Here is a 21,167-nt window from a genome sequence, read left to right as displayed (position 1 = left end):
CTAAGCACCGCCTCCCCCCCCACCCCCACCCCTCAACAGAACCAAAAGGCTGGGTTCAAGACCCAGAGGTGTATAATAACATCTCTGAACAGATTGAGTTGGAAAACAGGTTCAATGCTATTTGTGGGGAACCTGTCAAAGACGCTCTTTGGTCTGTCCAAAACCTGTTGATCTTCCAGCTGAAGGAGCTGACCCCAACTGAATGTTGCAGACTGGCACACTCCAAGGTCCAGGACTATGTGTTGAGAGACATGCTGAAGCTTGTAGCAGCTGCCGCCAAGGCGCAGTGGGGAAAGACCACCGTGAAAGGTCTGCCTGCCTAAGAAGAAGAACCCACTCAGTAATTGGGTCCTGCAGATGCCTCAGCAAAATGTCTGGATGGTCAATGTACAGACTTGTATATATGAATGATTAGTTCCGACCTCTGAATGTAAAGAAGTGCAATGTGTGCATAAGAATGACATGACCAATTGTATAGATATCAAAATAATTTTACGAATAAAGTATATTTTTGAAATAAACAAAAATTGTGGGGAACCTGTACTGATCCTATTATCTGTAGGATGACACTTAACCTAACCGGCTTTTAATCTGCCCAGATAGTTGCATGGTTTAATAATTTTTGAGTTATGGCTATGGAATTTTCCTGCTTGGCATTTTCAACAAACTTAATTTGTTTGCACTTAATAAATGAGTCTATCATTTATTAATCCAGGAACAATGGTGATATCAAGTCTGGGTTCTGGGAGGCCCACTCTGTGCTTTTGCCCTCTGCAGAGCTCCATCCACCCCAGCCCCCCAACTCAACCCTAACCAACCCCCCCCCCTCCTTATAAAGTATATGTTACTTCTGTGCATTCAGCCAGTTTCGGATCTATTCCCAGGTGTTGCATGTAGGAGTTTTACTCGGTTGTAAGTACACCTGAGCAGAAATGTTTTTCTCTCCTCTCCTCTCCTCTCTAGCCAACCGGAGGATGACGCTGGAACCAAGTAGGAAGTGGAGGGGAGGGGGAACAAAACAAATAACTCGACAAGTAAAATAAAGTTGCTCAAAAACAGCTTCCAACCTCTCCTTAATAAAAGGGGAGGGGGAGCACAATCGGATTTCTGTTGGGATGCATGCGTTTGAGAGCGAATAGTGATGTTTGGAGATAACCCCTTGCAGTGCATTGCCAATGAGTGCACTGGGGAGCCGCTGTGGTACATATACAGGGCAGTCCAGTGGGAGCTGACACTTTGCTCACAAGCTTATCCTGAGCTCAACGTGTCGCGGGGGGGTGTAAACGGCAACGCGGACTACAATGTCGGAAAATCTCCCGGTGATTGACTATGTGTTAATCTACGAATATGAGGTTGGACGCAGTGATCCTTATGCTGAACAGAGGATGGAGTTTCTGAGAGAGGTGCAGAACACCGGGCTGCAGTTAGAGCTCAATATATCCAGGGAGGACTGGGAGACAGAAGCGGAGACTCAGCGGAAAGTAGCCAAAGACAAGTATCGAATTGTTAAAATCTATGCTCCCTTTGAGCTCTTAAGCCAAACAGCTGAGAGGATGAGATTGAAGATGCCTTTGGCAGAGGTAGAGTTACACTGACCTTTTAGTGAAATATTAGCTGCATTAGACAGGGAGGGGGGTGGGGGTTTGCCATGTTAGCCTGTCTCCAAATTCAACTTTTATTTCTAATTGTTGGAACCATGCTCCAGCTTTAATCAATTCCCGCTTGTTAGAAACGTGTTTCTCTGTGGGAGGGAGGAAATGCTATTGTTGGAGAAATATGTAAAGCTTGAGGCTGGGCTGCTCCTAAACTGCAATGTCTTTAGTTTAAGGGCTCTTCATCATTTGGGAGTATTAATTATTTCACCTGAGTCAAAACCAATTTCGTGGAGATGCTCAAATTTAAATTGGAGTGGCTAATTACATTGCAGGGAACAAAAGTTACAATTCATAACTATCCGGCAGCATCTGCAGAGAGGGAAACAAAGTTAATGCTTCAGGTCGGAGACCTTTTGACCTTCTTATCATAACTGATGAGAATTGATCAATCGGAAACTATAACTTTGTTTCAGTCTCCACAAGTACCGCCGGACCTGTTTGTAGCAGGTTCTGCTTTTATCGTCAATATTGATATGCCGGTTTATTACCTTTCAACACATTAAATAGCCCAATTTTTTCAATTGGTAATGTTGTTCCCTCAACGGGGAAGCATCAGATTAGGGAATTAACTGAATTAATTTTGAGGGTATACCTGTATGAGGACGGAATCCCAATGTTACCAATTTAGAAATGACTAAAGGAGAATTCCATTGATGATGATGTGCAGTGCTTTTAATTAATGCCTCATGGCCCTTTACAGGCAATTAAGTATTTTAAGTGTATTTGAGTTGTAATGTTGGAAATGTGGCAGCTATTTATGTACAAAAACTCCCACGTACTTGATGGGTCACTGGACTCCAAACGTTACCTCCACTTTCTTTCCACAGATACTGTCAGGCATGCTGAGTTCCTCTGGCAATTTCTGTTTCAGTCCCACTTTCTGTTTTGTGATTTGTTTTTTTTAAAATTTTTCATTTAAAGTGAAATATTGCCCAATATTTCTCCCACCCTCAAAATAGTGCTATGAGATCTTTGTTGAAAAATGTGTTGCTGGAAAAGCGCAGCCGGTCAGGCAGCATCCAAGGAGCAGGAGAATTGACATTTCGGGCATAAGCCCTTCTTATGCCCGAAACGGCGATTCTCTGCTCCTTGGATGCTGCCTGACCTGCTGCGCTTTTCCAGCAACACATTTTTCACCTCTGATTTTCAGCATCTGCAGTCCTCACTTTCTCCTACGAAATCTTTGTCTGTCTAAGCAGGCAAATGGGTCTACTGTTTAATGCCCCATCCAAAAGAGAGCACCTTCAATGCTGGCATGTCCTCTGAAATGCACAGGTGTGCCAACCTTGATTTTTGTATCTGATCCCTGGTGAAAGACTTGAAGTTTGGAACTTTGCTTCAGAGGGCAAAAACAATTGAGACAACAGGGTTGCTGTTATAAGTGAAAATTCTTTGTGGTGATTACCTCTTTCATTGCAAAGCTTCTGGGCAAACAGACGTTCAAGTTATTTATTTTGCATACTTTTTTAGGATGAGTTTGTGTTGAGTGGCTCTTCATTGAGCTCCTGGATACGGCAAGGTGTGCACTTTATTCTGCAATAGTGGTGCAAAGTAGATGAAGTCACCTGTCTTGCCAAAAGTGAATTGGTTTGTTTTTAACAAAAAAGCAGAGTAAATTGACACTAAGAAGAATATCTGAAATGTTTGCAGAGAAAATAGACAATTCAATCCCTGACTAAATATAATTTTACAAAATTAAAGTCCTCTCCTTTCCAATTCCTCAATTGCAACACAGTCCTTTAGCTCCAGGAAAGGATTAACCACGTCTGCAGTCTGATCTCATCACTAGAAAATGGTTAAGTAATCTAGTGACCTAGATCTGTCTTATCGGCCTACCAACTCACTTCAGTTCCACACTTGAATTTAGTTTATTTTTAAAAAAGTGAGGATTGTTTGATTAATTCCTGAAGAAGGGCTCATGCCCAAAATGTCGATTCTCCTGCTCCTTGGATGCTGCCTGACCTGCTGCGCTTTTCCAGCAACACATTTTCAGCTCTGATCTCTAGCATCTGCAGTCCTCACTTTCAAATGTTTATGTGCCAACTCAGAGTATGCCGCACAGAAGCCTGTCTAAAGTACAGGTTTTGCATCTTTTGAACCTTCAGCTCGAAGCATTATCTCATTTTGAGAAGAGCTGGGTGGCAGCAGACTATATTTTATGCTGTGTTTCTTTTGTTCACAATCAATGTTAAAGCAATTCAAAATTAAATTGCCATGCTTCCTGCCTCTCCTCATGTCTGTGTGGGTTTCCCCCAGGTGCTCCGGTTTCCTCCTGCAGTTCAAAGATGTGCGGGCCAGGTGAATTAGCCATGCTAAATTGCCCATAGTGTTGGGTGCATTAGTCAGAGGGAAGTGGGTCTGGTTGGGTTCCTCTTCGGAGGGTCGGTGTGGACTTGTTGGGCCAAAGGGCTTGTTTCCACACTGTAGGGAGTCTAATCTAATCTAATCTCTGTAGCCCTGTGTTTTCTATTGTTTCAAAGTGTTTTTTTTCTCTTGAAAGCAACAATATGCATTCTCAACTACTTTCTGTGCCAAAAATTTCCCTGTGACACAACAACCCATTTTGATTATAAATTCATCACGTAAGGAAAGATTTTACAAAGTATATTCCTTATCTTTTTTTTTTCAAAGCCTCTCTATTTTAAATCTGGTTTCCTTGCTATAGGAAAGATGTTGTTAAACTTGAGATGTTTCAGAAAAGATTTATAAGGATGCCAGTAGGGTTGGAGGGTTTGAACCCCAGCCTATTCAGCCTCTCCCTGTAGCTGTTTTTCTGGAGCATCAGAGGCAGAGGGATGACCTTTTATGAATCTTATAAAATTATGAGGCATGGATAGGGTGAACAGTCAGGGTCTTTTCTCCAGGGTAGTGGGGTCCAGCACTAAAGGCATAGATTTAAGGTGAGAGTGGAAAGATTTTTAAAAGGACCTTTTCACACAGAGGGTGGTGCGTACTTGGAGTGAACGGCCAGAAGAAGTGGTGGCAGCTGGTACAATTACAACATTTAAAAGGCATCTGGATGGATATATGAATAGAAAGGGTTTAGAGGGATATGGGCCAAATGCTGGCATATGCGCATGGATGAATTTAGGGTATCTGATCAGTATGGACGCATTGGACCAAAGGGTCTGTTTCTGACTCTAAATAGTCTCCAAGTGCAACAAATTTTGTATAAACATTACCTTAATTTCCCATAGGCTGTTTCCACGTTTAGTAATTTTAGACACCAGTTTATGAAAAACAATGCAAGTAAACATATTCTGAAATAGATTTTTGCCAACTTTTCCAGCTAAACACTGTGCAGGAGTATGACTCTTGTGAATTCAGAAGCTAAGAATTGTGGATGGTGGAAATCCTGAAATAAAAACAGTGCCGAAAATGCACAGCAGAATTTCTTTGCACAGATGCTGCTGAGAATTTCCAGCATTTTTTGAGTTTTATAACTCACAGGAATTGTTAGTGCTCTTACCAGTCTTTTATATTTGCTCATTGGCTGTTCTAGTGCACAATTAATGAAGAAATGCTGAGTGATACACTATTGATTTTTGCTAATATTTGAAATTGCAGGAAGTTCATCGTCTGCTTTTTTTTAAGAAAAAAAACAAACTTCTCTCATAAACATCTGGGTATCATTGACAAAAACACCACTTGATGCCCATCCCTAATTGTCCTAGAATTGGGAGTAATTTGCTCAGTCATTTCTGAGGGTATTTTAAGAGTTGGCTAAATCACTGTTGGTCTGGAGTTACAGGTAGACCAGGCATTTGTCCTTGGGAAAAAATGTTAGTGATAAAGAGAGGCTTTTACAACAATAATAGTTGTCATGTTTACAATAATAATAGCTTTGAGTGCTGCTCCTTCGTCGGGTGATTGTGGAGAATAAGATTATAAGATGCAGAATTTATAGCAAAAGTTTCCAGTGTGATGTAACTGAAATTATATATTGAAAAAGACCTGGATTGTTTAAGTCTCTCATCTTTTAGAATGAACATGTTGGTATCAGTCCTTTCATATGTAAATCACAAAACCTTTTTAAAACAAGTTACATTCTCAAGTGCACTTTAACAATTGGTGTCATGTCAGCCCAGATAAGGTTATTGAAGGTATGAGCTTCCCTGTGTGAGGCTGCCTGTGCCCCAATGGTCAGATTGATTCAAATTTAAAAAACGGGTTTACAGAATCTTACATGGATTCCTGCAGTTTTTGAAGAAAGTAAAATGTAATTCTGCATGTACACTGTGTGTCTGTCTCTGTCTGTCTGTCTTTGAACACGAACCCAGCCTCCCAGTTGAGGCCATCCCCATGAGTACCGAACTTGGCTATCAGCCTCTTTGTGGCCACTTTTCCTTGTTGCCCATTCTGAAGTCCGCTTTGGAGGACGGTCACCCAAAGGTCTGAGGTTCACTATCCCGGACCGCTGAAGTGTTCCCCAACTGGGAGGGAGATTGTTCTGCGGTGTCCACTCATCTGTTGCCGTAGCCTCTTTGGTCTCGCCAGTGTACCATATTTCAGGGCATCCTTGCCTGCAGCGTATGGGATAGACAACTTTGGCTGAGTCACATGAGTGCCTGCCACATAAATGGTGGGAGGTGTCCCCACACGTAATGGTGGTATCCATGTCAACATTCTGACACTTCATGCAGCGTCTAACGTGACAAGGTTGTATGGTATTGTCCTGAAAGCGGGCAGTTTGCTACGAACAATGATCTATTTGAGGTTTGGTGGCTGTTTTAAAGGTGAAAAGTGGAGGTGTGGAGAAGGTCTTGGTGAGGTGCTCATCCTCATTGATAATGTGTTGCAGGCTGTGAAGAACATGTCATAGCTTTTTGGCTCCTAGGAAGTACTGGACAATGAAGGGGACCCAGTTGGTTGCAGCTCATGTCTGTCTCCTGAGGAGGTCATTACAGTTCCTCGCTGTGGCATGTCAGAACTGGCGGTCGATGAGTTGCACATTGTAACCCGTTCTCATGAGGGCATCCCTGAGTACGTCCAAATGCGTCACATTCCTCATGTGAACAGATCCTGTGTATGCATAGGGCTTATCCGTAGAGGATGGCTGTTTTAATAATATATTTCAGGTGGAAGCTGGAGAAGTGTAGCATTGTGAGGTTATCTGTGGGTTTGCAGTGGAGTATGGTGCTGAGGTGCCCATCCTTGATAGAGATGCATATGTCCAAGAATGAGACAGATAGTAGAGTTGTCCATGGTGAGTTTGATAGTGAGATGAAACTTCTTGATATCACTGTGTAGTTTTTTCAGTGACTCCACTCCATGGGTCCAGAGGAAGAAAATACCGTCAATGTACCTGGTGTATAATGTCGGTTGGAGGTCCTGCATAGAGAAGAAGTCTTGTTTGAACCTATGCATGAAGATGTTGGCATATTGGTGTGCAAATCTGATCCCCATTGCTGTTCCATGTGTCTGGATGAAGAACTGGTTGTCAAAAGTGAAGATGTTGTGATCAAGGTTAAAGAGGATTAGTTGTAGGATGGTGCTCTGAGATTGGCATTTGGTGTTGAGTATTGAGTCTGTTGCTGCGATGCCATCATTGTAGGGGATGCTGGTGTAGAGTGCTGAAACATCCATTGTGACGAGGAATGTTCCTGGTTCGACTGATCTCTGGGTGCTGAGGTTCTCTAAGAAATTTGTGGTGTCACGACAGAAGCTGGGAGTCCCCATACAATGGGTTTCAAGATGCCTTCAACATAGCCAGAGAGGTTCTCACACAGGGTCCCATTGCCTGATACGATAGGCTGTCCTGGTGTGTTGGCTTTGTGTATCTTCAGAAGGCAGTAGAAGTCACCTACGTGAGAAGTACGTGGGATGAGTGCGCGTAGGGAACTCTGAAGAACTGGGTCCAAAGTCCTGATCAATGTGTTTTTAGTTCAAGGGTGTGCTATTTGGTTGGATCAGCCAGTAGTTGCCTGTATTATTCCTGGTCATTCAGTTTTTGGTACACTTCCTTGCAGTAATCTGTTCTATTCTGAATGACGATGGCTCCTCCTTTATCTGCTGGTTTGTTGACAATGTTGTGATTGGTTTTGAGAGCATGGATGGCATAATGTTGTGATTGAGCGATGTTTTGCTCTACCTTGTGGGTACGGCTACTGAATCTGGCATTTATATATTTCCTGACGGTTTGTGCATTCATGTCAAGCTCAGAGCAGCGGTCCTGCGGTGGGGTCCAAGCTGACTCCTTCTTTGGCCACTCCTCAATAGATCCCTGTGATGACTGTTCAAATTCATTGGTGGGCTCATTGGGATCACTGCTGGCATCTTGAAAGAATTCTCAGTCTCATTCGTCTGATGAATTTCTCTGTCTGTTGTAAAAACTATGGGGTCCACTTTGGTGACCCCTGCTAAGGACTTCAATCTCTTCCAGTTAAAGGGTGTGGTCCGATAAGTTGATTGACTTCCCCGAGGTGATAATATTATCCACTGTGGTGCCAGAGTGGGCTTGGCTACTGCTAGTGGTGATGCCAAGTTTCTTGTTCTTGGTGTGCATGTATGTCATGTAGTTTTGCCACCTTGTCTGTTTTGGCAATGTTCCATAACTGTACTGCTGAATCCTGAGTGTGGACTCCATCTTAGTTTCAAGGTTGTGGCATCCACTGTAGAGTTGGTGCACGAGATGATTGAGGAGTTTGCACACACACATGTATAAGTTTGTGGGGTGAATTTGTACTTGCAGGATTACATTTTCTTTGCTCAAAAACTGCAGGAATCCATGCAAGATTCTGAAAATCTGTTTTTTTTTAAGATTAGAATCAGTCTGACTATTGTGGCACAGACAACCTCTCTGGAGTTAACACCTTCAATACCTTATCTGAGTCGACATAATACCAATTGTTGAAGTGCACTTGAATGTAACTTTTAAAAAAGTTTTGTGATTTACATTTGAAAGAATTGAAACTAACATGATCATTCTAAAAGATGAGAGACTGAACAAACAATCTGCATTTTTTCAATATATAATTTCATTTATATCACACTGGAAACTTTTGCTATAAATTCTGTGTTTTACAATCTTATTCTCCACAATCACCTGATGGAGTAGCGCTCTGAAAGCTAGTGCTTCCAAATAAACCTGTGGAACCTGGTGTCGTGTGATTTTTTTTTAAACTTTGCACCCCCCCCCCCCCCCCCCCAGTCCAACACTGACATCTCCAAATTTTAGCTTGGGCTGCATCACTAATCCATTGGCATTACCACTATCCCACCTTGTCCTTTGACATTTGAAACCTAATGTACTTTACAGTCTTATGGGCAGAGCAAAACCCCTCATATCTTTGGTGTTCTTTCTACTTTTTTTGACATGCAGTTTCTTTTTAAAAAAATGCCTTGTTTATTCACTTCATAAAATGTGAAGTTCACTGGCTGGTCCAGCATCTATCACCCATCCCAGATGCCTTTTGAGAAGGTGATGATTAGCTGACTCCTTGAACCCACTGCAATCCATTTGCTGTAAATAGATCCATAAGGCTGTAGAGGTGGTGTTGGTTCAAAGATAGCAAACAGTGGGTATGTATACATAAGCATTTCTTAGATTGAAGATGAGTCAAAAGTGAAAACAAGCCTCTAAAATTTGCAGATGTTACTAAATTAGGGAGAATAGTGAATGGTGAAGATGGTGCTCAGTGACTTCAGAGGGACACTGACAAGTTGGCCAAATGGACAGACACCTGGTAAATGAAATTCATTGCAGAGAAATGAGTTAATGCACTTTAGTAGAAGAAACATGGAGAGATAATACAGGCTCAATGGTACGACTTGGAAGGGAGTGCAGAATCAGAGACCCTATGATTCATGTGTATAATTCTCAGAAGCTGGACAGGAAAGTTGTTAAGAAGGCTTGTAGGATCCTTGGATTTATAAAGAGAAAGCATAGAGTATAAAAGCAAGAAAGTGATGCTGCACCTCTGCAAATCATTGGTCAGATTACATTTGGAGTATTGTGTTCAGTTCTGGGCACCTTTTTACTGAAGTCCTGAACAGAGTGCTAAGGAGATTTACTAGAATAATACAGGAATGAGGGATTATAGGTATGGCAATGTTAGAGAAATTGGGCTTATTCTTCTTGGAGCAGAGAAGATTGAGGTGACCTTTTATTGAGATGCCTGAATGGTTCATAATGTTGAACAGGGTGTTTCCAGTAACTAGGGGTCACAATTTCAAGACTCTCAAGCAAGAGAGGTAGGAGTGAGATGGGGAAGAACTTCTTTACTCTGTGCTAGGGTTTGGAATGCACTGCCTGGGAGAGTGTGGAGAAAGATTCCATAGGAGGTTTTGAAAAAGCTGGATGTATATTTTGAAAGTGATAACTTTTAAGAGGGCTATAGCGATAAGGTTGGAGAATGCGACTAGCTATGTTGCTGTTTTTGGGGCCAGCATGGATTGGCTAAATGGCCTCCTTCTGTACTGTACAGTTCTATGATTCTGCTTTGACCTAACAACAATGATATATTTCCAACTCTAGGTGGTGAGTGGCTTGGAAGGGAAATTGTAGTGCTATTCCCATGCATCTGCTGCTGCCTTTTGTCCTTGAAGTAGCTTTGGGTATGGAAGGGGCTGTCTAAGGAGCTTTGGTGAATTTCTGCTGTGTATCTTTTGAGGTATACACTGCTGGGTACCAGTGGTAGAAGTAATGAATGTTTCTGGATGTGATGCCTATTCAAGTGGGCTGCTTTGTCCTGGATAGTGTCAACCTTCTTGATGTTGGAATTTCACCCTGCATCCATCTAGGCAAGTGGGGAGTACTCAATCACACTCTCTGACTTGTGCCTTGTAGATAGTGAGCAGGCTTTGGAGAGTGAGGAAGTGAATCACTCACTGCAGTATTCCTAGCCCCTGTCCTGCTCAAGTAGCCAGTGTTTTTATATGTTCAGTTTCTGGTCAGTCTTCGCTGCCAAGTTGTGATGGTGGCTGATTCGGTGATGGTAATGCTCTTGACTCTCAAGGCATGATGGTCAGATTCTTTCTTGTTAGAAATGGCCATTGTCTGGCTTTTGTGCAGTGCAAGTGTTACATGTCAGTCCAAACTTGGATATTGTCGAAATGCAGCAAGAACTGAACGTGAATTGCTTCAATCAGTGAAACTATTTACATATTTGCCTGTGATTTTGGCTTTTTTTTTCAGTCTTTCCTTTTGCTCTGTTCCTTTCTCTTTTTGTAATCGCCCAGTACTTCAATCTGAAAGGTTTCTCTAATTGTCAGCTTTGTATCTGTGGAGAAAACAATGTGACTGTATCAGGAAAGGCAGATAATAAAGAAAAATATTTTGATCTGACTTCTGTTAAGCTGCGTATGGGTTTTGGCATGGAAGGAACTATGTCTCCATGAATTTAGTAATAGATATGTCTATAACAAATAATTTTCTCAACATATTTCTAAGACAAGGACTGAGATGGCCCCACCTTTCCATTTTCATGCTGGATGTGGGGTTAGACTTGCTGTTTTACTGAATAGTATCTTCTGCACAATAGGTAATGCATCTTCTTTATTTTGAGACTTTTTTTGGGCACAAGTTCTGCCCGAAATTATATGGACTATGGGGTGAATACCTGTAGGAATTAAGAGGAAGTGAATTGTTTGGCAAAGGCCTATCAGTTTGTGCCACATTCCTGGTAGATGTTTGCACTAATTTTGATTTTAAATGAATAATTCCTTTTAGTGTCTTCCAAAAGATTATGACCATAGATTTGCTCCTTTTGTAATAATTGCCAAAGCATCTACCTCACAGGTTGACAACCCTGAAATAGCTAATGGGCAATTGTTTTTGTTCTGTTCCAAGGGTGTTGATGTGAAATTGCCTGGGCGCTTACAGAGATTCATGGCTCGTTTCGCAACTGAAGTGGTGGTCAACTTTATCAGTGCACACTATGAACACAACAAAAGGCATCTATTCCGAGGATGTGAAAATGAGGAAACATTTTTTCGCCCTGCCCTGAGATCTCTAATTGTAATTAGAATTTTATGATACATTCTTAATTTTGGGAGAACATTTCAGAACAGTTATCTATTATCTATTACATTTTAATTTTCTAGCAAATGTATGCTAACTAAGCAAATTGCAAATGCAATGAATTTTGTACAAACCAGTCCGCCTCCAATAATTGGAGTGATGGATGTAACTTTAAACCAGCCTGAAGGCTAATTTGGAGCATCTAAATGTTCATGCTTTGGTCTGCACATCTGACTGGACATTCAAAGCAGTGTTAGCAAATTTGTTGTTTTTATCAAGACACTGAATCAGACCGTTTCCTTTAACTCATTTGCCATATAGAGATCATAAAATATTTAGTGTCTTGTAGATTTGGAAAAAAACATGGGTTTCCAGTCTTTTAATAGCCTACAGTACGTACACTTGGACAGGCCACTTCTACAGCTCAAAACTACATAAGCGGAATCCTATGTTGTAATTTAAATGAACAGGCCTTTGTATAGGTTATAAAGTGGAGTACAAATGAGTTTAAAATTTGTGAAATGAGAGCCTTGGGATGTGTGCCTGAGCTTTCTACAGTAATGGTACTAAGATTAGGAACAGATCCATTTTATAATGTAGAAATAACATTAGTCTTGTACACTCGGCTGTTTTTCATTGCTGTCCCTGACAAGATTAATGTCAAATGAAACAGTCTATTTGAAAAATTAATATGAAGGAGGACATGGTTTAAATTAACTTTTTTTTTCTATTTTGCCCTGTAGGTTCACTACATCCTTACAAACATACCCATAGATATTAAGGCTGCTGATGCGGGAGGTAACTCTAGCTTTAGCAAACAATTGTTATTATCTATATGTTTTAAATTTTTGTTCATACAGGTTGTTTTGCTATGAAGCACACTTCGTCAGCAGGAACTGGCTATAATGTGATTGAATTGTGGATGTTGTGTGGAAAACGCAGATTTTCTACTCAATGGGTATAACAATTTTCTATAGCACAAGGTCACAGAGGAACACAAGTGTCGCACTATAGCAGAGCAACCTGTATTTGTGATCCATGCTCTTCTAACTTGAAGTACTCTGATATTAAATTTTTTTCCATAATTACTGTTAAGGTAAACATTTATTTTACAGATACTAACAACTAAGGAGGAATAACTTGTGCAACTCATTGTGCTGATTACACTCCATCACTAGTCTCTATGCACTCTGCACTGTTTGCTCTGAACTGAAACAGGTTAAAGATTTTGTTGTAGCAACAGGTGTGATCAGGATCATTTAGTTCAAGGTGTACAACCTGTTCATTCTTAATGATGCAAGGACATGCTGCAGTCATGTTTTTGGGCTCTTTACCTGCAAACCATCAGGAAAGTCTAAATGTTGTCATTGTTGAAATATAATTAGCTACATTTTTATGTAGAAATGTTTCATGGAAACATAAGCTTGTACAGCATAGGACGTGATCAACCAATTATGTAATGCTGGCTCTTGAATATTTGTTCTACTTTCAACATTTTTTTTCTTGCTTCTGCAGTTTTATTTTAGAAAATGTCTTAACGCTACCTTTTTTAAAATCAATTTTCTTCATTCTTTTTGGGTATTGAATTCCAAATCCTAACCATTCATCATATGAAGGTTTTTTTCCTACTAGTATTGATTTGTTTTATTAATTGCCTCAAATTGGTAACCCCGGTTATTATTAGGACAAGTGTCATTTGAAACTTTTTTATTCACTGGAGACCTTTTCATGATTTGGAATGTCTATCAAATCTCCTTTTTTTTTGCTCTAAAGAAAATTGAGAGCAATTCCCATGTTACCTGCTTAATGTTTCATCTGGTGTAGTTATCCCACAGTGCTGTCAGGAAAAGGGGCTGGTGGGGGGGCAGAGGAGGTGTCTGAGTTTTCTGATCCAGCAGCATGTTTTTTTTAAATGGTGATTATGGTTCCAAGTCATGTTCCTACGTGCCTTGGAGTGGAATTTGCAGGTCAGGTGGTGATGTTGTCACACAGTATCCCAGAATGGTTTACTTCCTCAGTCATTATTTATCCATGTGGAACTCCACTGTTGAATTAGGTATTTGTTCAACTTTATTTTGAAGGGTAAAATGGACACCTGGGATACTTTTCCTCCACAGTTTCACGGAGTTATATGAAAAGCATGATATCAGTTAAATAGTCTTAATTTTGAACCTTCAGCATCTCCGTATAAATCAAATAACGTTACTGTAGTTACTTAACCTACAGCATCCTAATCTTCTACATGTTAAGCTTTGCCTCATGATGTGTTCTTCCTGTGGCAACTGTTTCAACTAATTCCTAAATTCATTTATTTTTGAAGACGTCATCAATTCAAAGGCAGGCTGGTTGGCCTACTTCCACTTTTAAGCCTATCAAGTCTGTTCTGCAATTTAAAGAATCGGGGATGATTCTCTGTCTCTGTCTTTGTGTGTCTGTCTCTCATGCCAGAAGTTACAACTTAACTCTATCTCAAGCCAAAATCTGCTTTACTTTACACATTATTTCTATTTGATATTAAAAACAAATTCATGCAATGTTAAATTCCATCTGTGAATCTTTTGCTCCTTGGTTTATAGCTGGTATTTGCTACAGCTTGGCATCACTCTCAAACTTTGTTTTTGTGGCATAATTGTGTTCACTAAATGCCATCAGGCCCAGGAACATTTTATGAGGAAATGTAAATCCTATTATGCAAAGTTTTTGAATTATAAAGCAATGCAGTAGCAGCTGTTTTCTGATACTTTCCCCTGATATGAAACTTTTTCTCCGTAATATATATATTTGCTATTCGAAATTCAGAGTTTAAAACTGTCAACTGTATCGTACAATGGTGTCAGCTAATAGACACAAACTGGCTTTGCATGCAGAGTAAGGAAGGCTGAAGAGAAAGTCATTCCAATACCAGTGACCAATAACTCAACTGCATCTGGAGAATCTTGAGTATATGTTACCTCAAGCTTGATTAGCTGGGGAAAGTGTAATGATGAATGCAACAAATCTTAATGTAAGTAAATTTGCTCTTGAAGAGCCATGGGCATCTTATTGAAATAGTTTATTATCTTGCAGTAGTAACACGCAAGGTTCGAGGAAAAGTTCCAGCTCTGCCATACTTAGTTATGAAGAAGGCATTTAAATCTGCTTTTACACTACATGACTTGAAAATATGTGAATTTGATGTGGCATCCAGTCAATCGTCGCAACAAGACAGCGGTGAGTAGAAATCCCGCTCCATGTGATTAACAGATATTTGTGGATAGAAAATTAAATTAAATTTAATAGATGCTCACATTTATTAAATTAATACCAGATCTTGGAAACACTTCTCACTAGTAAGTGATGAGTGAAGCAAAGTTAATGTTTTGGGTCCATTGACTACATCTTAAACTGAAGCTGCTGGCATATACAGGAGTTCAGAACGGTTGCCAATCCAATGTGTACCACTACTTAGGATGATCATGGCTGATCTCTGGCTTCAACTCCAATTCCTACTCCTTTCCCATATCTCAGAGTTAAAAAAGTGTCCAGGAGAAAGTGAGGACTGCAGATGCTGGAGCTCCCAATTGACAGTGTAATTCTGGAAAAGCACAGCAGGTCGGGCAGCATCCGAGGAGCAGGCGAATCAACGTTTTGGGCATAAGCCCTTCATCAAAAAGGGGTCCAGCCCAGCCAAAAAGGTATCTAATGTTCCAGTGTTCACAACTCTTGGGGGTAGAGAATTCCCCAAGTTTGCAACCCTTTTTGAGTGAATTAATTTCTCTGTTCCCAAATGACCAACTCCTTACCCTATGATTCTGCCCCTGTATTTTAGATTCCTCTGCCAGTGGAAGCAAACTGTCTATCCAATCAGGCCTCTTCAGAATCTTAGTCAAAGTCTGGCACTGGAAAAACACAGCAGGTCAAGCAGCATCCAAGGAGCAGGAGAATCGTTTTCTGGCTGAAGCCCTTCATCACAAAGGGCTTACACCCGAAACATTGACTCTGCTGCTCCTCAGCTGCTGCCTGACCTGTGCTTTTCTAGCACCACACTTTTTTTGACTGACTCTCCAGCATCTGCAGTCATCACTTTCTCCCTTCAGAATCTTGTTTGTCTTGATGAGACCACCTCCCATTCTTAAAATATCAGAGAACAAGGACATTCAAGATGGCAGTGAGCAGCAGGTCTGCCCTGCTAAGCTCTGCACCAAACTCAGACAAAATGGTGCACTCACTCTCCCTTTTTAGTACCCAATGTGGTAGAAAGTCTTTTTTTTGACCCCCTAGAATTTTTCAGTGTTAGTTTAAAATAGTGAAGAAAATGACCAAAGGGAAGGGACCACAAGGAATGCAGCAAACAAGGCGCCCCCCCCCCTTTCCCCCCCCCCCCCCCCCCTGCTGCTCCATAGCAATGGATAGGCCCATGACCACAGCATCAGCCTCCACGATCACCCCAGAGGACTTACCTATGGTGCAGAGCCTGGTCTGAGTTTGTGAAACTCAGAAGATTGATTCACTGATGGAGGGGACCTGGGCCAGGCTTGAACCAATCTGTCATACTGCAGAAGCATGACCAGGAGATCCAGCGTCTTGGGCAGTGTCTGGGAAGTGGAGCAACGGAAGGTGGTGAAATCCTTGACAGTCTGGTCCAGGCCTTGGAACTGCAGGTATGGGCCTAGGAGGAGCTGGTCGACGACCTCTCCAATCGAAGCTGTTGGAAGAACAACCATCTGATGGAGCTTCTGGAACGGGAGGAGGGAGGCCAGCTCATCAGCTTCTTAGAGCAATGGCTTCCACAATTTTTGAATCTGGAAATAGAGGCAGGTCGAGTGGGCCCACTGGGTTGTAGTGCACAGGCCCGGATCAGACCAGCACCTCTGCTTGGTCCTAGTACAACTCCAGCATGACAGAGATAAGCACATGGTGTTGGAAGCCTCAAGAATGACGAATTATCCTTTTCCAAGACTTTTCTGTGGTTGTGATTTGTAAGAGGAAGGAAGGCCTTTGATCAGGTAAAAAGGCGGCTGAGGGATTGGAATATCCAGTATTCCGTAAGGGATCCAGCAATATTGCATTTCAGCCAAGGAGGGTCCGTGTTCAATTTTAACTCACCGGAAAGGCAAAGGACTTCCTGGATGCTTTAAAATAGACTGGCTGGCTTGAATAATATGGACAATAATGTTTATTTTGTTTTTCTCTAATTTGTCTGGTTTACCTGGTCATTGGGGGCGGGGGAATACTTTTATGTATGGATTGGACAGGTTGAGTGCCCACTTTCAATTTGTTTAGAAGTTGTTTGTATTTTTTTTTCTCACTTTGTTGTCTGGGGCGGGGGCATGGCTTCAACTGGAAGGAACCATGGAGAGGTTAATGGGTAGTATGAGCACTCCCTGTTGGCAAGAGGAAAGTCTCCTTTCATTTGTGTTATGTGTTGGTATGTTGTAAAGTAGCTGTTAGAAGTTTTGATTTTGGTAGTTTTGAAAGTTGTATTTTAAAATTTATACAAACTGTTTATCGTTTTCACTCGGGCGCGCTAAGTGGAGTTCTTTCTCCCCAGGGGGTTCACTGACTGTGACTGTTTTTGGATGGCTATGACTAGCCAGTCATTAAAATGGTGCACCTGGAATGTTAAGGGGAGTCATTCACCAATTAAGAGAAAAAAGATATTTTCAAGCCTTAGAAAAGTGAGTCGATGTAGCCTTGCTGCAAGAAACACATTTAATCAATGCAGCAGGGAGGGTTCGGACAGATGTTTTTCTCATCCTTCAATTTGAAAAATGTTAGACCAAATTAAGGATGAATATGGGCGGTTTATAATTCTTAAAGCTTTAATACATGGAGAGGAATATGGGATTTTGAATGTATATGTTGCCCCCCTCTGGCACATACCCTCAAACTTTTAACTGATATGCTTTCCAGGTTGATGGCCCTTGGGGTGCGTCATTAGGGTGAGACTTTAATTGTCTTATTGACCCCAAAGTGCCCAGGATACCTAAGGATCTTGCGGGTACGTCCCTGCAATCCAGGCAGTTGGTGGACTTGAACAGGGAGCTGGGGATTGGTGGATGTGGGGAGATGGCTTCAGTCCAAAGGTCGGGATTTCCCCTTTTTCTCTAATGCACATAAGTACTATACCAGAATTGACATGGTTTTTGTCCTGTCAACCTTCTTGAATTCAGTACCTTGCAGAATAGGGAACATAGCCATTTCCGATCATGCAGCAGTGTACGTGGAGACAAAGGTCGGTAGTAACAGGATAGGCTCGTGGCACGTGGACCCTTTCCTCTTGAAAGATAGCAAGTTTATAGAGTATTTTTTTGCGAGAATTTAAAATCTTTTGGGACATTAATTTGGTTACAGCCAGTAAACCATCAGTGCTCTGGGAGACTGCATGGAGTTTGATTTTATTTCTTACTCAGCGACTTAGGAGCGGCAGAAGGAGAGCAGCAGTGTTTGCTTGAGGCTCGCCTGAAGGCAGCTCAGTTAGCGCACTTTTTTGACAGACCGTCTGTAACCAAAGTACAGCGGATTACAGCCCTCAGGGCTACTTTGAATACAGTGCTCACCCAGACAGCAAAGAGGGAAATCCCTTTTGCGAAATAGAGGTTGTTTGAGTACGATGATAAACCAGGTAGATATCTAGCGCACCTGGCCAGAAAGAAGAATGCTCCCCCATCTATCACATCCATCAGAGACAGTGCTGGTTCTCTTACTTGCAATGCCAAAAAGATTCTTGCAGCATTTTAGGAAGCTGTACTGAGCTGTACCGATCAGAGGGCTGTGAGGGCAGATTGTTGAAGATGGAGTCCTTTTTAAAGACCCTGGATCTTCCAGGTGTAACTTCAGAGCAGGCATCCTTTCTGAATGCCCCCTCTGACAATCCAGGAAATACAGGAGGCGGTGAGGCAGCTCCAGAGTGGTAAAGCACCTAACCTAGATGGATTTCAAAGTGAGTTTTATAAGGCGTTTATAGACCTATTAGCCGGTCCACTCTTGGATATGTGCAACGACTCATACAGTCAGGACTGCCTCCCATCCTCTCCGAGAGAAACCAATATTTTCCTTATCCTTAAAGGGAAAGCCCCAGAGGATTGCACTTCATACAGGCCCATATCATTACTGAATGTGGATTTTAAAATTCTGCCGAAAATGCTGGCATTTAAGGTTGGAGAGGGTTTTGCCTTTTGTTGTAAAGGAGGACCAGACAGGTTTTAAGTTGTAGGTCTACTAATAATAGAGTATTAAACGTGGTCCAGGTATACCAGCAAGGGTCGATTCCAGGCTTGGTAGTCTCCCTTGATGCAGAGAAAGCATTTGACCTGGTGGAGTGGCCATACCTCTTGTGTAGAGGAGCAGTTTGGTCTTGGAGGGGTTTTTGCCAAGTGGGTGGCAGTGTTATATAGTGACTCAAAAACAACAGTTCTCACTTAGGGTATAAGGTTGGATAACTTCAGTATTGGCAGAGACAGCCAACAAGGGTGCCCTCTCTCCCCACTATTATTTACATTGGTGATTGAGCCGCTGGTGGAGACCATCCAGAGGGATTCCAATATAACTGCCCTGGAGGTAGGGTCAGGCAGGCATAAGATCACCCTCTATGCAGATGGCATTCATTCTTTTTGCACGATCCGATGGCATATGTGCCCAGTTTAATACAAGTGATTAATCTATTTTTTTTGTTCTCTGGGTATAAATTAATTTATTGAAGTTGGAGTCCTTGCCTGTGGGGGGTGGGGGGGGCGCTTACTAGAATATCCGATTTTGAGGATGGAACCCACTTCCCTTTCAGATGGTAACAGGGAGGTTTCCTGATTTAGGCATTTTTATCAGCCTGACTTTCAATCAATTATATAAAGCTAATTTTGTGTAGTTCCTAGAGAAGATAAGGCGGGATGTTCAGCGGTGGGAGCATCTTCCAATATCTTGGTTGGACAGAATAGCTCTGGTCAAAATGAATGTTCTTCCTTGCTTGTTATATTCCATGTGAATGCTCCCTTTGCTGCCTAGGCAAGCACTACGGAGGCTTTACAGTCAGCTTGGATCTTTCATCTGGCATCATAGGTGGCCTCTTACTAAGCTGGACAAATTGCACCTTCCGCAGGGGATGGGAGGTTTGGATTTCCCAGACTTTAAGAAATATCGATTGAGTCCCTCACTATCCTATGTGGCTGACTGGGCCCGCCAGGACCCATGGTCAATTCGGTTGGATATCGAGGCCTCCCAGGTCAAGTGCCCCCTCATCAATTTGTTGTTTATGGACAAGATGAGGACTGTTACAGACCATTGCAGAAACCCGATTGTCCTTAACACATTTAAAGCATGGAGAATAATGCAGCAAGGTGAGGGCAACTTACGAAAAACTTCCCCTTTCACTCCCATAGTAGGAATATTCAATGGACTCTCACAGCTTAAAGCTAGAGTCCAGAGGAGTCTTCTATTTGGGAGATTTATTTGACGGGAGATCATTGTCTTTCGAGCTGCTGAGTCACTTTCAGGTTAGGGACCTCCTACAGGAAAAGGACTAACCATCAATGTAGTCTATAAATCTGACATGGAGAGGAGAGTGCTCCGGTCTATGGGCGCACTCTCAGTCAGCACCCTCTATCACTCGTTAGGAAATAATGTTTCGAAGGACATTGAGCGGAATCTGGACTCTGGAATTGGGGTGGAAATCTCATCAGAGATATATGAGGATATTTAGGAGAACGTAAGGAAGATTCTGATTTGTAAGAGGATGCCGGCTATGCAACTGCAGGTACTCCGCAGGGCTCATTTGGTACCAGAGTGGCTTGGAAAATTTTAAGACCAGTGTCCCCATTGTGCCCCAAATCTAAAACTGATATTGGCACTCTTACTCATTGCTTGTGGTCATGCCATGAGGTTTGTAGTTACTTGGGTGCCATAGTGAAAGTTTTGGAAGAGGTCTTGGGAATGGAGGTAAAGTTGGATCCGGTGTCCCTCCTCTGGGTTTGCAGTATCTCCTTAGAGATATACAGCACGGAAACAGACCCTTTGGTCCAACCCATCCATGCCAACCCAATCCAGTCCCACCTACCTGCACCTTGCCCATACCTCACCAAACTCTGCTTGTTCATGTACACATCCCAGATTCCTTTTAAATGTTGCAGTTGTACTAGCCTCCGCCACATCTTCTGGCAGCACATTCTGTACACATACCACCCTCTGCATGAAAATGTTGCCCCTTTAGGTCTCTTTTATAGCTTTCCCCTCTCACCCTAAACCTATGGTCTCTAGTTCTGGACTTTTTTTTTCCCCAACCCCAGGAAAAAGACTTTGTCTATTTACCCTATCCAGGCCCCTAATGACCTTTATAAACCACATAAGGTCACCCATCAGCCTCCGATGTTCCAGGGAAAACAGCCCCTGCCTATTCAACCTCTCCCTACAGCTCAAAACCTCCAACCTTGGCAACATCCTTAAATCTTTTCTGACCCCTTTCAAGTTTCACAACATCTTTCTGGATGACTAAAGAAATTGAGGGTTTGGCTAAGAAAAAGGAAGCAAATGTCAGGTATAGACCAGATAGATAGATTGAATGAATCCTTAGAATATAAAGG

General features: G+C 42.0%; 1 protein-coding gene across 2 annotated transcripts in view; it reads left to right on the top strand.

Moving 5' to 3' along the window:
- Positions 1 to 1,247: 1,247 nt before the first annotated feature.
- The window catches only part of LOC140481006 (anoctamin-7-like), an 80,249-nt gene continuing 60,329 nt past the window's right edge, over positions 1,248 to 21,167 (top strand). For both annotated transcript variants that reach the window (XM_072576617.1, XM_072576616.1), the window contains exons 1-4: positions 1,248 to 1,580; positions 11,446 to 11,613; positions 12,360 to 12,414; positions 14,683 to 14,826. In XM_072576617.1, coding sequence (XP_072432718.1) covers positions 1,302 to 1,580; positions 11,446 to 11,613; positions 12,360 to 12,414; positions 14,683 to 14,826 — 646 coding nt within the window. In that variant the 5' untranslated portion in view covers positions 1,248 to 1,301. The remainder of the gene's footprint in view (positions 1,581 to 11,445; positions 11,614 to 12,359; positions 12,415 to 14,682; positions 14,827 to 21,167) is intronic.

The sequence above is a fragment of the Chiloscyllium punctatum genome, chromosome 9 (genome assembly GCF_047496795.1).
Source record: "Chiloscyllium punctatum isolate Juve2018m chromosome 9, sChiPun1.3, whole genome shotgun sequence".
Lineage (NCBI taxonomy): Eukaryota > Metazoa > Chordata > Chondrichthyes > Orectolobiformes > Hemiscylliidae > Chiloscyllium > Chiloscyllium punctatum.
Note: the sequence above shows the minus strand (reverse complement) of the source record. Positions and strands in the feature narration are given on the sequence as shown.